Below are 17707 nucleotides of genomic sequence, written 5' to 3'. Positions count from 1 at the left end.
GGCGTGCCAAGACTGTGAGTACTCGTTCTCCCCCCCTGCTGTTTGGTTTTGTTTCTGTGTGTGACGCCGGTTATGTGAGGGCAGTGGCGGGAGATTTTGGTGTTTAGACCGCATATAGTTCCCTTGCAGGGGACACGGCTGCACCGTGCTTCTATTTCCCCCTTACCACACTCTAGCCCCATTCCGGAGGTGAGTCACGAAACGCAGTACCATTGGTTTTATCTACTTCATGTACCATTTACTGGGAGACTGAACGAGAGTGCTATTATTGAATTATATTCATGGATCTATTGTAGACTGTTTATATGTGCACAATTTTGGCAGCAACGGTTTACCTTGGAGTTTCTCTGGGACATTTCTTCTCATCATTTAAGGAGTCAGAAAGACCATGCCAGTAAGCGGCGGCGAGCGCCTCGTCATTCTATAAGGTCTCCGTGGCGAGAGTACGGAACTCGATCGCGTACTTGGCAGCCGACCTTCGAGCCTGTGAAATATGGAAGAGAGAGAATGCGGCTGTCTCGCTCCGTGCAGGAGTGTCAAAAACTTGCTGGAATTCACGCCTAAATTTGGGGTAATCCTGTGTTAATTCACTCTTATGTTCCCAGAGGGGAGAGGCCCAAGCGAGGGCGTCACCGGTAAGCAGAGCGTAGATGTACGCTACCTTTGAACGGCCAGTAGGGAACTGAGAGGGAGACATTTTGAATTGCACCTAGGATTGGTTAAGGAAACCGCGACAGGCGAGGGGGTCCCCATTGTAACGATTAGGCGGTGGAATACGGGGTCCAGTGTTAGCAAAAGTCATGGCTGCCGGGGGTGACGGGGCCATGGGAGAATCCTGAAGGGTGAGGTTAGCTTGCTGCTGGGAAACAGTGTTCAGCTGACTGCTCACAAATTGTAAGTGCTCCAAAGAAACGCCTGGACCCACCTCAGAGTGCCAGAGTCCAGGGCTATAGAGAACAGGATCGTAAAGTTCGTAGCCAGAGTCCAGGGGTCGCAGAAGTCAGCAGAGTCGTATACGTAAGCAGGGTCCAAGGGCAATAGCAGGCAAGGTAGTCCAGTACAAGCAGAGGTCAAGCCAGGGAGTATCAGGAACAGGAGCTGGAAAACACAGGAGAGCAAAGCATAGGACTGCACACACAGAGGTTACAAAGAACTATGCAGAGCAAAGATAGAGAGGATAGACAGGGGTTATAAAGGTGGGAACACCAATGGGAGAGAGAGGAGGAGCAGGAGGTGAAGTGGGAGACAACAGGGATAGGTGAGGAAGAGGAGGAGACAGGTGAGCCAGTGAGGGAGATAGCCTGCAGAGTGTGAGAGGAGGGGTCTGAGAGAGCCTACAAGAGGAGCGTGTACGCGCGCCCTCTGTAAGGTGAGAGTGTACGCGCACAGGCTGCGTCACGAGGCGCACTGAGCGCCCAGGGGGGTCTGCCGAGGGAGGCGGAAGGACAGGAGGAGAGACCACAGGAGGTAAGGAGGCACGCACGGGAGCAGAGAGGGACCGTGGGTGAGAGACGCCGCAATGCGGAACGGAAGAGGGAGAAGATGCACGTGTCTTGCAGGGAGCGCGTGCATACGCCGAGCGTCCGTCAGAGGCAACCGCAGCGGGGCAAACGGGGAAGGAAGGGACAGGAGAGGCAGGTGAAAGCGGGACATCAGGGACAGTTGGAGGGAATTCTGGTAAGTGCGTCTGCAGGGGGCCAAGCTTTATGTATCATGTGTCCAGTATTATCCACAGTGGTATTCATATGCCTCTTTAAGCAGGTGGGTCATAGATGTGGATAGAGAGGGTGCTAGTCGGGTACTGAGGGGAAGGGCATTCCAGAGGTGCGGGGCAGTCAGTGAGAAATGTTTGAAGGAGAGGGCATTAGATACAAAGGAGGTAGAAAGAAGACATCCTTGAGAAGAATGCAAGAGTCGGGATGGTGCATAGCGAGAAATTAGGGCTGAGATGTAAGGCGGGGCAGAAGAGTGTAAAGCTTTAAAAGTGAGGAGGAGAATTGAGTGTGAGATGCGGGATTTGATCGGAAGCCAGGAGAGGGATTTCAGGAGGGGAGACGCGGAGACAGATTTAGGAAAGAGTACAGCGATTCTGGCAGCAGCGTTTAGGATAGATTGTAGGGGAGACAGGTGAGGGGCAGTGTGGCAGGACGGCCTGTAGCCGAGGTCAGGGAACAGTCCACACGTGTAGTTTCAGGATAAATGAAAACGTTCAGTGGCTTTATTTCTCTACACCATAACATAACGTGGTTACACTGTCCCTTTAAACAAAACAAATTCTTCTCCACATTGGGAGAACTGACTAACACTCCAGGCCTATCTAGCAGGCTGGCTGGCTAAACCATTTACCAAACCGTAAGTGTATTTTAAGCAGTGAGGAAAACAAATGAACAAGTCTTACTTTGGTTGAAGTAGTTAGTTTGGTAAATCCGTCTGGCTAGCAGCTCACATAGCAGCGTGCTCTGGTCTAAGGCAGCCAGCTACTGCCAGTAACAACATCATCTTATACCTTGCTGGTTATCATGTGTCAGCTTACATCCTTATTACCTAGCTTCCACCTGAGTTAACCCTTATGAGTGCTGGATGAAGCACTCAGACATATGTCTCCCAGGCATAACTGATAGGGGTAGACTTCACCCTGTCACATAACTACCCTGTTTGTGTGTGGCTAGTGTCCCACACGACTGAAGCCCGACCCTCCACTCCTTCTCTTGACAAAAAATCGGCATTTCCATGGTCCTTTCCAGGTCTATGCTGTATATCAAAAGAGAAGGGTTGGAGGGCCATATACCACCTGGTCAACCTTGGGTTTGTGTTCTTCATGGTGTTTAACGATTTCAAGGGCGCATGGTCAGTGACCAGGTTGAAGTGTACTCCGGCGACATAATGTCTCAAGGTCTCAATTGCCCATTTTACAGCGAGGCACTCCTTCTCAATGATGGAATACCTCACTTCCCTTGGGAATAGCTTCCGGCTGATGAACAGTATGGGGTGTCAACACCATCAAATTGCTGGGACAGCACTGCTCCCAGTCCTACGTCTGAGGCATCCGTCTGGATGATGTAGGGCACTTTAAAATCAGGGCTCCGAAGAGCGGGGCCCTCTGATAGGCACTTTTTTAGCATGTCAAAGGCGTCTTGGCACTCCCAAGACCATTTAACTTGGGTCGGAGCACTCTTTTTTGTCAGATCTGTTAGGGGTGCAGAAATTTCTGAAAAATTGGGGATAAACCGTCTGTAATACCCTGCTAACCCAGAAAGGGAGCGGACCTGTGTCTTTGTCTGTGGGGTGGGGACTTCCTTTATGGCGGCCACCTTGCTAGCTAGTGGCCTTACTATCCCTCCCCCAACGGCATAGCCCAAGTATTGTGTAGTGGATTTACCCAGGGCACATTTTTTGGGATTTGCAGTGAGCCCTGCTTCTCTTAAGGACGTTAGGACTGCCCTTAACCTTTTTATATGAGACTGCCAGTGTCTGCTATAGATGACAATGTCATCCAAGTAGGCCGCAGCATATGCCCTATGGGGTCGTAGTACCTTGTCCATTAACCTTTGGAACGTGGCTGGAGCCCCATGTAACCTAAATGGCATAGTGACGAATTGGTATAAACCGAGAAGGGTGGGGAATGCAGTTTTGCATTTGGATTCTTCCGCTAGAGGTATCTGCCAATATCCTTTCGTGAGATCAAGGGTGGAGATATACTCTGCGTTACCAAGCGAGTCAAGCAATTCATTCACCCTAGCCATTGGGTATGCATCAAATCTGGATACAGCATTTACGTTTCGCAGATCCACGCAAAACCTCACCTTCCCAACTGGTTTAGGGACCAACACTATAGGGCTACACCATTCGCTGTGGGACTCGTCGATCACGCCCAATTCCAACATGTCTATTATCTCCCTCTCCACCAGGTCTTTTCGGCCCTCTGGCAGTCTATAGGGACGGGACCGTACTTTTACGCCAGGTTCTGTCTCAATCCTATGGGACACTAAATCAGTCTGCCCTGGCAGCTCAGAAAAAACATCTGGGAACTGGTCTCATAATTCTAGTAGGTCTGACCTTTGTTTCGTTGTTATCTGCCCTCCCATGGGAACCTGATGGTCATTGTACGTACTACCCTTTGGAAGCTGTGGACCCAAATCTGTCTCTCCTTCCCGAGGGTGGATGAACAGCGATCTCATCGTTTTCCAGGGTTTCAGGAGGTTTACGTGGTAGATTTGTTTACCCTTCCTGGACCCTGGTTGAGAGACCTCATAGTTCACCTCCCCAGTGCGGGGGAGAACTTGGAAAGGACCCTGCCACTTCGCAAGGACTTTATTCTCTGATGTCGGTAGTAGTAGCATCACTTGGTCCCCAGGTTGGAAGACCCTCAAGCGGGCATTTTGGTTGTACTGCCTCTCTTGACGTTCTTGAGCAGATTTGAGGTTTTCCTTAGCAAACTGACCTATCATGTCTAGGCGGTTTCTAAGATCTATGACATACTGAAGGGTATTCTTGGAGGGGGAGGGCTCCTCCCAGGATTCCTTCATTAGGTCGAGAATACCCCGAGGTTGTCGTCCATATAGGAGCTTAAACGGGGAGAAGCCTGTGGATGATTGGGGAACTTCTCGTACCGCAAACAGGAAAGGGAGAAGTTCATCCCAAGCTCGCTTTTCAGTGTCCACAAACTTCCTAAGCATGGTTTTTAAAGTACGGTTAAACCTCTCTACCAATCCATCAGTCTGAGGATGGTAGACTGAGGTCCGGACGGATTTTACCTCCAATAACTTCAGGACATCCTGCATTAACTTTGCCATGAAATTTGTTCCCTGGTCAGTTAACATTACTTGGGGAAGTCCTACCCTAGAGAACAGTTCCAACAGCCTGTGAGCAACCTGTTTAGCAGTGGCTGATCTCAGAGGGAAGGCCTCAGGATATCTGGTGGCATAATCTACAACAACGAGTATAAATTTATGTCCCTTCGCAGAGGGTTCTAAAGGTCCGACCAGATCTACACCAATTCTCTCGAATGGGACAGCTACCAAGGGCAGAGGGACCAAGGGAGCAGGCTTCTGTCCTTTTTGGCTAGTTAACTGGCATTCAGGACATGTCTCACATAGTTTCATGGTATCACCGTGTATGCCTGGCCAGTAAAACCAGGACGAGATGCGGTCCGTGGTCTTATCTCTGCCAAAATGACCACCCCATGGGAGAGTATGGGCTAGGGTGAACACTGTTTTAATCAACCCTTTAGGGACTAGCATCTGTCGAATAACCTCCCCTGTTTGTGTAACCTTATTTACACGATATAGGATGTCATTCAATAGTTCAAAATGTGGAAACACTCTTACACCTTGTTCCTCCATTATCTTATTGTTGACCCATACCACCTTCTCATATTGTCTAGCCAGAGCTGGGTCTTCCCTCTGCCTCTGACGGAAGTCAAGAAGATCCAGGTCTGGCAAAATTCCTGTGTCTATCTGTTCCTCACCCTGGTCATCTCCGGCCGTGACCTGCAGTCCTTTGGGCTGACTAATGTTACCAAGAGTCCCAGCCTTTCTTAACCAGTCCTCTTTTTCTGCACGTCTCTGTTTACGTGTCTTTGGGACGTGGTGCCTACGGGGAAAAATCTCTGGGGAAAAGGGAAACAAGTCTCCGGGCTTCTCCGGTACCAGAGAAGTAGGCTCCGTAGGAGTAGGGGCCAACAATGTTTCAAAGTAGGTCCAGTCTCAGCCAAGGAGAACAGGAGCAGGTAGCCAGGGGGCAACTCCCACTAGTAGGCTAGCCTCTTGATCCTTGATACGCAGTAGAACGTTCGCCGTCGGGTATCTCTTTGTATCCCCATGGATACATTCGATATTCCAAGGAGAGTCATAGGATAGTCTGTTGCTTGGAATTAGGCCCTCTAGGATCAGGGTTTTTCCAGATCCTGAGTCCAGCATGGCTTTTACTATTTTCCCCTCCAGAGATGCTGGGACTAACCACGGATTGTGGTCCTCTCGGAGAGAAGCTGTGGCAGTGGTTCTGCCATATGAACAGTCCATCTCATCATCTCCGGAGTCCGCAAACTCGTTCGTCAGCAGAAGCTCTCGACGGGGCTCGGTGTTTGGACCTCTCCGCTGTTGGATGGGATCCTCTCTTCTGGTTGGTGGTGGTATCCTCTCCACCGGATGGGTGACGGGAGTCCAGGTTCTCGGGGGAATACTGTGGGTGGCGGCCTCCCTTGAGTGATCCAATGGCCTCGGACCCGGGACGGGCGTCTCTGCGGGAGTTTGTACCAGGAACCCTCCGAGATGGGAAAGGGTCTTCGATCGGGTTGACGATCTCTCGAGCTGGCGGGTTGCAGACCCGTCGATTGTCTGCTCTCCTGCCTCTGGCATCACTGGAAGCAACTGGTGTTTGCACGGGCCATTCCCAGCTACCCTGTTGGGTGTCGTCACCAAGGAAGTTTTCCACCAAGCAGACAGCTGAATCCAGGGAAAATGCAGCGTGTCTTTTTACCCAGGAGCGGGAGATGGGGGGCAGTATCTGTATGAACTGCTCGAGCACAAACTGTTCAAGGATCTCTACCTTGGTATGCTTCTCTGGTTGTATCCTCCTGGTACATAAGTCTACTAAGCGGTGGGCAACGACCCGGGGTCGGTCTCAGTTTGTATATTTGACTCTCCGGAACCGCTGTCGGTAGGTCTCTGGAGTGAGGCCTAGGCGATCCAGAATAGCAGCCTTTAGTTGCTGATAGTCCATTGCCTCGTCTGCTGGAAGAGCCTGGTAGGCTGCCTGAGCTTTTCCTATGACGAGTGGAGCCAGAGTCGTTACCCAGCGATCAACTGTCCAGCCGTGGGCCGTGGCTACCCTTTCAAAAGTGAGGAGAAATGCCTCTAGGTCTTCGGTTGGCTTCATTTTAGGCAGAATCACTGGTGGGTTATTTGGAATCTCTGGTCTGACTGTGGCTGGGCCTTCGGCCAGCAGTTGGAGTAGTTTTTCCTCTCGCCGGGCCTGTTGCTCATCTTGCTGGGCTTGTCGCTCAGCTTGCTTCTCTGCTAGCTGGAGCTGTTGCTCAAGGAACTGAGAAAAAATTGTCTCCATTTTTTTTTTGTGGCCCTTCAGATACAGGGGCCGTCAGGAATCCCACTTCTCACACCACCTGTGGCAGGACAGCCCGTAGCCGAGGTCAGGAAACAGTCCACACGTGTAGTTTCAGGATAAATGAAAACGTTCAGTGACTTTATTTCTCTACTGCATAACATAACATAACATGTGGGTACACTGTCCCTTTAAACAAAACAAATCCTGCTCCACATTGGGAGAACTAACACTCCAGTCCTATCTAGCAGGCTGGCTGGCTAAACCATTTACCAAACCGTAAGTTTATTTTAAGCAGTCAGGAAAACAAATGAACAAGTCTTACTTTGGTTGAAGTAGTTAGTTTGGTGAATCCGTCTGGCTAGCAGCTCACATAGCAGCGTGCTCTGGTCTAAGGCAGACAGCTACTGCCAGTAACAACATCATCTTATACCTTGCTGGTTATCAGGTGTCAGCTTACATCCAGATTACCTAGCTTCCACCTGAGTTAACCCTTCTGAGTGCTGGATGAAGCACTCAGACATATGTCTCCCAGGCATAACTGATAGGGGTTGACTTCACCCGGTCACAGGCAGGAAGGCCGGACAGCAGGAGGTTACAGTAATCAAGACGGGAGAAAATGAGGGCCTGAGTCAGAGTTTTAGCAGTTCACAAACAGGAACGGGCGTATCTTTGTGACATTGCGGAGGAAAAATCAACAGATTTTAGAAATGTTTTGAATGTGAGAGGAGAACGTGAGAGAGGAGTTGAGTGTGACCCCTAAGCAGCGTGCTTGGGCTACTGGGTGAATGATGGTACTTTAAAAACTAATGTGGAAGGCGGTAGTGGGGCAAGGTTTGTGAGGAAGTATGAGGAGCTCTGTTTTTGCCATGTTAAGTTTAAGGTGGCGGAGGGCCATCCATGATGATATCGCAGAGAAACATTCAGAAACTTTGGTTTGTACAGTAAGGTCGGGGGTTGAAAAGTAAATGTGTGTGTCAGCATAGAGGTGATATTTAAACCCAAGAGATGTTATTAGGTCACCTAGAGAGAGTGTGTACAGAGAAAAAAGGTCTCAGGACAGAGCCCTGGGGTACCCCAACAGAGAGATCAATAGAGGAGGAGGAGGTGATAGCAGAAGAGACACTGAAAGTACGATGGGAGAGGTAAGAGGAGATCAAGGATAGAGCTTTGTTCCGAATACCAAGAGTATGGAGAATGTGAAGGAGAAGAGGGTGGTCCACGGTGTCAAATGCTGCAGAGAGGTCGAGTAATATGAGCAGAGTGTAATGACCTCCTGTCTTTGGCAGCATGGAGGTCATTAGTTATTTTAGTGAGGGCTGTTTCAGTGGAGTGAGCAGTGCGGAAGCCAGATTGTAGAGGGTCTAGGAGAGAATCGGTGTTGAGAAAATGGAGCAAGCGAGAGAATACAAGACGTTCAAGGAGTTTAGAGGCAAAAGGCAGGAGGGAGACAGGTCGATAAATAGGACAGGTATGGTCAAGCTTGCTGGTTTTGAGTAATAGTATAACTGTTGCATGCTTGAAGGAGGATGGAAAGGTACCAGAGTAGAGGGAGGAGTTAAAAATGTGTGTGAACATAGGGATTATTGTAGGACCAAGAGGTTTTAGGAGATGGGATGGAATGGGGTAAAGAGAGCAAGTGGTAGAGGGAGAAGACGAGATCAACAGTGACATGGAGCATGTGATCACAGCAGCTCTTTGCACCTCTCCCCTCACTCCTGTCTTCTCCTCACAGCCTTGTTCAGCACCATTGCTGCCCGTATTTTGCCAAAGCAGTTATAGTTGGCTGTGGTTAGTCAGCCTTTCTATAATAGGGCCGCGCGTGCACGGCAGTGAGCGTTAAGACTGCCGACAGGGGGGAAGACTGGGAAAAGAAAGTTTTCACTCCGCTGTTGTGTGTGTGTGTGTGTGTGTGTGTGTGTGTGTGTGTCTCATTCTAATTCATAGTGGGGTAAAAACACATTTACATAAGCAAGTACATATACATACACATACACATACACACACACACACACACAGTTACCCAGTGACACACACACACACAAACACACAGTACCTTCCAGGACTGTTGCTCACAGCATGCACAAAAAGTGTGCGTCACGTGAACGCGCGTTCATACAGGCGCGCGCACACTATATTATGGGCTTTTGGCTACGGCCCTAGCGGTCACTGCTGCATGCGCGTCTGACTGCTTGCCGGCACGTGCACGGGTCAAATCCACGATCTGTGGTCTGTGGAGCAATAAGAAGCGCGGGGTGTGGCGTAGCCATGAACTGCCTCTTCGGCGACGCATCGCCATGACAATGCGGCGTCAAATGCATGCCGTCGTGATGTCATATGAAACCGCGAAGCTCCGAGCCGGTAAGGGAAAGGGGCCGCGAACAGGGGGGAGAGCTGACAGAGGGGGCCAAAACAGAAAAGTTTGGTAAATACATTGCTCTCCATTAACTTCTATTCACCTCTACAACTGTATAGAAGAAAGAAAAGACAAGTCACATTATTATCAACTTGTATGTTTTTTCAACTCTTCCTTTATAAAATAGACATTACTTTGAGACCTCACCAACTGTCCCAATTTTAGGTTTGTAAATTGTGCGAGAAACGAGGAAGAACAGAATCTTGTGGCGTTCCAGTACCACAGGAAAATCTACTACAGAACCTGCACAGACCTCCCCCCACACACAGAGCTCCTGGTCTGGTATGGAGATGAATATAGGAAAAAGCTTGGTATCAAGATGGCATGCTGTGGAAAAGTAACGCGCCAGCACAAGGTAACCAGGAATATGTGTGTTACGTGGTTTTTACATCTCTATTGTCTTACTACTGGTGTTAAATTGCAAATAGAGATAGATCTGCATACACCATTACGGGTCAACTAGAACGTAATATCACTAAACCTGACTTGAGTCAAAGGGCCAGATATATCAAGCTGCGGTAAACAAAAATGCATTATCACCACTCATAAAAAAGTGCCTTATTATTATCGTGCAATGAATCAGCGTTGCAGCGTGAAAAATAAAGCACTTTTTATCGGACCTGTTAAAAGCAACAGATCTGATACAAAACAGGCATAATATCATATTTTCAAGTAAAAACTGCCTTACATCAAGTTCCGATATTTATCGGAACGGGAGGAACGGCAGAAATACCGCAAATATTTTATCACCTGCTCCAGGCTGGCGTTAGCCCTGTCTTTTCTATGTATATAATGGCCATTATACTGTCCATTATATACATAGGCAAGATGAGCTAAATCAGCACCCACCCCCCCAATACATATAAGAAGACCTCCACTCCCCCCCAATACATATAAAAAAAACCCAAGTCTCCCCCCCCCCAATACATATAAATAAAGTAGACATACCTTGGGGATGGTCGGGACCTGCTGTGGCTGTGGGGACCGACGGAGAGGAGTCGGGGCCCGGCCGTGACCGGCCATCAGATGCAGGCCTCCTCACTGTGTCCCACGCTGAGCTTTCAGGATGCACCAGAAGCTTGGGCGTGCTGACGTCAGAGGCTGGGACAGGAAGGCCTGCATCTGATGCAGAGCCGGGGCCCAGCTGCGACCGGTAGTCATTATCCTTTTTACCACCCTCTTGGCGGCTCTGACGGCCGCGCACGGGTCCCCAGCGGCTGGGCTCCCTGACTCATCGGGCCCATAATGCCAACTCCGGCAGATCTCCCCCCCCCCCCTGTTGGTGGCCCTGCAATTTTAAGGTGGTATACATCAAGATTGTGTTACTGAGTGAGATATTTGGGCCAATCTCGCGATATGGGAATTAGCGCAACCATTAATAATGTGTTACATACCGCATTGGGTTAATATTTCTATCATAGGCTTCTGTAATGTCTATTATTACAGAAACCCATGATCAAAATAACATTAACCCGTCCCATGCCTGTGGTTACGAAGGAATACCACAGGCCCCAAAGGGGTTAATACTTTATTAAAAGAAAACATTACCTAACCCTGTTGACCCCGTGGATAACTAGGCCCTCTCAATGGGGGCGGTGGGGGCAGATATCCTTATTGGCGATAAATGTTAACCCAGCAATAAATAAATCAACAAATTAAAATAAATTGATAACCCCCATTTATTACCTCAGTGACTAATGATTTGAAAAGATTTCTGCCACTTTTATTGGTGTTTTGCAGCTAGTGAGATTTCCTGTTAAATATTATGATCCACTTTAAATGTATGATCCACTACATCTACTTTCCCGGCCCTAATGCTGCACATGTTGTGCTAAACCCTTCATTTTTACAATGTACATCTACATTTTACTTTCATCCTGAACTTTTGTGATATGCCAACTTACCTCTCCTGCATGACCTTTTGACACTACTTCTCTCCTCACTCTTCTTGCAGATTTCACATGGAAATCTTCTTATCATTTAGCCACTCTTGATGTTCAATCACTTTACACTTTTATCCCACACGAAGGGGGTCTAGATGCTATTGATCACTTTTTGGCACTACACGGCACTTTACCTTTTCTCCAACGTAGATTTATTCACAGCTCAATCGAATTCATATTGAAACACAATTATTTTTTCTTTGAACACGAGTTTTATTTACAACTGTGTGGCACTGCTATGGGGACACGTTTTGCACCATCTTTCGCAAATTTGTACATGGGATGGTGGGAATCGTCCAATATATGGGGCATTGATGTATCTGCGCCACAGTTGATCATGTGGCGCAGATACATCGATGATGTGATTGTTATCTGGGACGGTGAATGACACTTCGTTTGATAGCTTCGTTGCGAGGTTGAATGATAACCAGTTCAATCTCATTTTTACCAGTGAAATAAGTCAAAGTAAGATTATCTTCTTGGACTTAGAAATTTATATCACCAACAACGAGCTGCATACTAAAACACATTTTAAAAATACTAATGTAAACTCCTTTCTACACCCAGAGAGCGGACATGAAAGGAGATGCATTAATAACATCCCATTCAGCCAGTTTTTACGCATTAGGCGTAACCGTGCTGATATAGAAACGTTCAAGGTACAATCTCAAATACTCTTTGAACGTTTCTCTCAAAAGGGCTATGATGTTACTCTCATAGATAGAGCCTTTAAATAGCACTAAACATCAATAGAAAGAAACTGATTCAACCAAAGAACAGTAAATATAATGGTAAATATAATGGTAAACAAAAATATGTTTCCACTGGGACTACATCAATCCAACCATTGGAGGATTCAGTGACTAATGGTTCTCTTATCATATTGCCCAATCTAGGATTAAGCGAAACAGACCTCAATGACAATGAAAGAAAAAATGAGAAACAAACACCGTATTTTGTAACAAAATTTAATAGTTCCCATAGAAAGATCAAACACATTTTGAACAAATACTAGTATATTTTGCAGATGGATCCCATCTTGGCAAAAACCTTACCAAAAAGACCACCGATTGTGTTCACGAGATCTAACAATTTAAAAACCATTTTGGCCTCAAGTCTCCTTAAAGGTAGTGATTCCAGCAAAAAGAAAGATCTTAGGGAGATGTTGGGCATTAAAGGTAACCACAGATGCAATAGGTGTAAAATCTGTCTAAGAATGCTTACACAAGATTACTTTGAATCCAAAGTGACAGATATCAGATATGAAATTAATAACTACATCGATTGCTTAACCACATATGTTATTTATATCCTGCAATGTGGATGCGGATTACAGTATGTGGGCCGTACTAAACGTCAGCTCAAAATAAGAGTGATGGAGCACCTCAGAAATATTACCAATATCCCCAAACTACTGGCCTCTAACAAACCACTAACACACTTATTGTCGCATTTCAAGGATGTCCATCAATGTAGTACTATAGGGGTTAAGTACATGGGCATTGAACATGTAACAACTAATGTACGGGCTGGTAACATAGATCTACAGATTGCAAAAAGGGAGCAATTCTGGATTTTTACCCTCCAATCTAAGTACCCGGGGGGTTTGAATGACTATGTGGAATTAACCCCCTTTTTTGAGGTGAACACATGTATATTGTACTTTGAAACAATCATTGGTCTAATATAAGGTTCTGTTTCCCTTAGACATTTTAGTTGATTTTTTATTTTTTATTTTTGATTATTGATTTTTTATCTGTCTTTTTTTTATTTCTCGCTACTTCTTCTTTCACCTTAGTGGTTTTTTATCCCCCCTAGCAACCTCCCCCTTTCACCCCCCCACCCCCGTTTTCCTTCCCCCTTCTTCTTCTTTTTCCCTTTCCCCCTTTTTTGCCTCTTCCTTCCCCCCCCTTCTCCCCTCCTCTTTTCCCCCCCCTCCTCTCCCCTCTCCCCTCCTTCTCTTTCCCTTTCCATTTCCCATGTTTTAAATGTTATTAATATGTCTTATATGTTATTAATGTTGTTATTTAGAATGCACATGCACTTTGCCATTTATGCTGTTTTTATATTATGTATACTCTATTACACTTGATTATATGGGACACCTGTTTTTTGGCTCCCCTTTAAGGTTTGTTTACCTCTCTATACACACATATATATATATATACTGATTAATCTATCTAGTGTAATTCAACATGGAGGGTATACACAAATAGGGAGGGCTTTTCAATCTGGCCCGCCCCTACCAGTACACAAGCCTGACTGGCCATGCAGTCATTGAGTACTAACCAATGACGTACAGCATTAGACCTATAAAGGACCCCTAAACAGGTGCCCCAGATAACGCCTGAAGAAGTTTACTTTGGTAAACGAAACGCGTCACGACTATTGTGGCTGGCAGTTTCATTATCTACCACCAGTACACATTCAAGTGTATCGTCTTTGCTCGTTCCCGATCGTTTCTACGTTATCAGAAACGGACAGGCATCCTAAGGACACCTATAGAGGGCTCCGGTTCCTGCGCATGCGCGCTACACTCCCCACCACGCTATTACACGTGGAGGATAGGAGACACAACGGAGACAGCCCCAGCGCGCGGGACTGATCTCCCAGGACTGAGACTGCCCATATATTCCCTATGTGATGCCCTACTCCTGTGATCAACGTCAGAATCGGGGATCATTAAAGAATTTTTATATGTAAGTTATTACTATTTTTATTTAAGGTAATATATATTACATCTCTCATCTTGGTGCGCTTTTGTGTTTTTTCTCTTTTCCTTTTGTAAGACAGTTTGTGTAACAGTGACTTTTTGAAGTGAAACTTCTTTGCTGGCACCTATAGAGTTTTGACAGGAAAAATCCCTTGTTTTGTAACAGAATTCCATGACGGAAGTGATGTCGTGCTACTATTTTGTACGCGCGCCAGACCGCGCATGCGCAGGCGAGTATGCGCAGGTGTGGCTTGCACCACGCATGTGCAAGATCCCAGAAGTCGGCCGCAAGTTCTATAATCAGCCGCCTGGACCCTTTCCAATGCCTGGCCCACACCGAACACATAACTCTGCCACAACTTCCATGCTCAGGTGACTGTACCACACCAAACTCTCATAAAACCATCAAAGGGTGGGCCCACTCCCAATGCTACACACAAAAACAGAGACACACACACAGACTCAAACAGTCATACACACAGCCTCACACACAGTCAAGCACAATTCATAGTTAGTGTAAATGTAGACGTGCAAATAGCCTAAAACAAGGGGTAGGGGATGCCGAGCATGCGCGTTCTATGTCAAACTTCTTTGCATTTTCTCAATGAGATTGTGGTTGGATTTGAAAAAAACCATCATCACAAATACAATTTCTGTGAAAAAAAGTGACAAAGGACAAAGAAGTTTCACTTAAAAGCGCGCAATTTTTTTTTGGATAACATGCCTAGTTTCACCTAATTTTCTAATTATGTATTTTTTTTGTCTCGTCTAGTACAAAGACAAGCACCAATAAACCACCCATGTCAACCCTGCAAGGTTGATTTTAGCAATCAGGATTACCTCATCAAACATGTGAAGTTCAAACACCCAAATGAGTATATGGAAAAGATGACGACAGAACAATGTTGCAACATTCCAATAAATATGACAGAAAATGCATCTTTTAACCAGTCAAGGCAATTAATAAACAATGTAACTGCTTCTCATCCCAAAAAATATATATTAGCAGCAGCCACAGGAAAAGATCTTGGAGAAAGTGGGAAGAGTCCGACTTGGTTATCAGACCAGAACCTACAGAAGAGAACACAGACCGGGGAGAGACTACATGTATGTGGGGAATGTGGGAAGGGATTCAGTGTGTTATCCAGCCTGGACACACACAAGAGGACACACACAGGGGAGAGACCGTATGTATGTGGGGAATGTGGGAAGGGATTTAGTGTGTCATCCACCTTGAACACACACAAGAGGACACACACAGGGGAGAGACCGTATGTATGTGGGGAATGTGGGAAGGGATTTAGTGTGTCATCCAGCCTGACCACACACAAGAGGACACACACAGGGGAGAGACCACATGTATGTGAGGAATGTGGGAAGGGATTTAGTGACTCATCCAGCCTGAACACACACAAGAGGACACACACAGGGGAGAGACCGTATGTATGTGGGGAATGTGGGAAGGGATTTAGTCAGTTATCCCACCTGAACAAACACAGGAGGACACATACAGGGGAGAGACCGTATGTGTGTGGGGAATGTGGGAAGGGATTTAGTGACTTATCCAGCCTTAACACACACAAGAGGACACACACAGGGGAGAGACTGCATGTATGTGGGGAATGTGGGAAGGGATTTAGTGACTCATCCAGCCTGAGCACACACAAGAGGACACACACAGGGGAGAGACCATATGTATGTGGGGAATGTGGGAAGGGATTTAGTCGGTTATCCCAGCTGAACACACACAAGAGGACACATACAGGGGAGAGACCGCATGTATGTGGGGAATGTGGGAAGGGATTTAGTGGCTCATCCAGCCTGAACACACACAAGAGGACACACACAGGGGAGAGAGCGCAAGTATGTGGGGAATGTGGGAAGGGATTTAGTGACTTATCCAGCCTGAACACACACAAGAGGACACACACAGGGGAGAGACCGCATGTATGTGGGGAATGTGGGAAGGGATTTAGTGACTCATCCAGCTTGAGGACACACAAAAGGACACACACAGGGGAGAGACCGTATGTATGTGGGGAATGTGGGAAGGGATTTAGTCGGTTATCCCACCTGAACACACACAAGAGGACACATACAGGGGAGAGACCGTATGTATGTGGGGAATGTGGGAAGGGATTTAGTGACTCAGCCAGCCTTAACACACACAAGAGGACACACACAGGGGAGAGACCGCATGTATGTGGGGAATGTGGGAAGGGATTTAGTCAGTTATCCCATCTGAACAGACACAAGAGGACACACACAGGGGAGAGACCGTATGTATGTGGGGAATGTGGGAAGGGATTTAGTCGGTTACCCCACCTGAACACACACAAGAGGACACACACAAGGGAGAGACCGCATGTATGTGGCGAATGTGGGATGGGATTTAGAGCCTTATCCAGTCTGAGGAAACACAAGAGGACACACACAGAGGAGAGACCTATCTCTGAAGCCAGACATTTTTAAGGCGAACCAGCGACTGAGACGCTCACATATAAGTGCATGCGTGTATCAGTATTACTCTAAATCCCAATGAAAGTGACTTTAGTGTACGGTGCATAAACCGAGCATTTTAAAAGGATAAACAGGTTATAGCTTTTTAAATGCAGGTTATTTGTATAATTCTTATTGTTGTTTTATTTAAAGAAAAATGTTGTTTTTTGTTTTATATTTCCATGCTGTTGGTTCTAATAAAATGTGCATTTCCCATCATGTTGAAGCAGTATGTAATCTCACTTAGTTTGGGTGAAGCAATGGTGCTCAGAAAGTGCTATATGTATGTATAAAGGAAGGGAGTGCACTGGGTATTAACGCTTTCAATTGTATATATACTCAGTCCATCAATATAGGGGGGCACTAAGGTTACCCTGAAGGTTGGGGTAGGTTGTCCAGAGACACCCTCCTCCACCTCATTGGGCTAGCCCTAGGTAAGTACTCACAGTAAGTACTCTAAGTCTTCTTGATAAAGTGCTTTGCACGAAACGCGTAGAAGGGTTGCGTCCCTCATTTTATGTCTCTACAATAAAGAAGATTTTTTGCCAGCCCTGCTCTCGTTTGGATTGCTGTGCGCTGCACACTCTTCACTGTTGTAATCTCACTTAGCTTTGTATCAGAATAGTTTTGCTGCGACCATTACGCCGCAGGCGTTAGGCTGCAGATGGATCCTCCGCAACTAGCCGCTTCTAATGTAAATGTTATTACTGTTTATGGGGTTTATTTAAGTTGTTTTAGTGGTTATAGTTGGAAGGGGGGGTTAGGATAAGGGTTTAAGGTAGGAGTTTCTAGGGTAAGGGGGGCTTAGGATATAGGGGTTTTGGGGTAGGGGGGTTTAGGTACTGTAACGCGTACTGTAGCTCACCACAAAGAGGCGCGGCCGCGGGGCTGAGGTAGGGATTGATATAGAACGCCGACCACAACCGCGAGGGCGCGTCTAGACAGTAGGATAGTCGTGCAGGCCGGTTCAGGGTAATAGAGGACAGCGTAAATGTAGTACTTGCTGTGTCTAGGAGTGTATAGTAGTGGATCGTTGGGGTACGTAGCTGGGCTCTGGATTGGAGAGACTAGAATAGT

General features: G+C 46.8%; 3 protein-coding genes across 3 annotated transcripts in view; all 3 read left to right on the top strand.

Moving 5' to 3' along the window:
* LOC142466795 (uncharacterized) overlaps nt 1-17707 on the top strand; it is a 394879-nt gene that overhangs the window by 137443 nt on the left and 239729 nt on the right. The gene's annotated exons all lie outside the window — the stretch shown is intronic.
* Nucleotides 1-17707, top strand: part of LOC142466797 (uncharacterized) — a 369751-nt gene that overhangs the window by 210340 nt on the left and 141704 nt on the right. The window lies entirely within an intron of this gene.
* Nucleotides 348-16849, top strand: LOC142466790 (uncharacterized). Its single transcript, XM_075572208.1, has 5 exons — nt 348-571; nt 9641-9830; nt 13893-14117; nt 14298-14503; nt 14904-16849. Exons 4-5 carry the CDS (start codon nt 14368-14370, stop codon nt 16601-16603), a joined length of 1836 nt encoding a protein of 611 aa, XP_075428323.1. The 5' UTR covers nt 348-571; nt 9641-9830; nt 13893-14117; nt 14298-14367; the 3' UTR covers nt 16604-16849.

This window comes from Ascaphus truei, chromosome 15, assembly GCF_040206685.1.
Source record: "Ascaphus truei isolate aAscTru1 chromosome 15, aAscTru1.hap1, whole genome shotgun sequence".
Lineage (NCBI taxonomy): Eukaryota > Metazoa > Chordata > Amphibia > Anura > Ascaphidae > Ascaphus > Ascaphus truei.
Note: the sequence above shows the minus strand (reverse complement) of the source record. Positions and strands in the feature narration are given on the sequence as shown.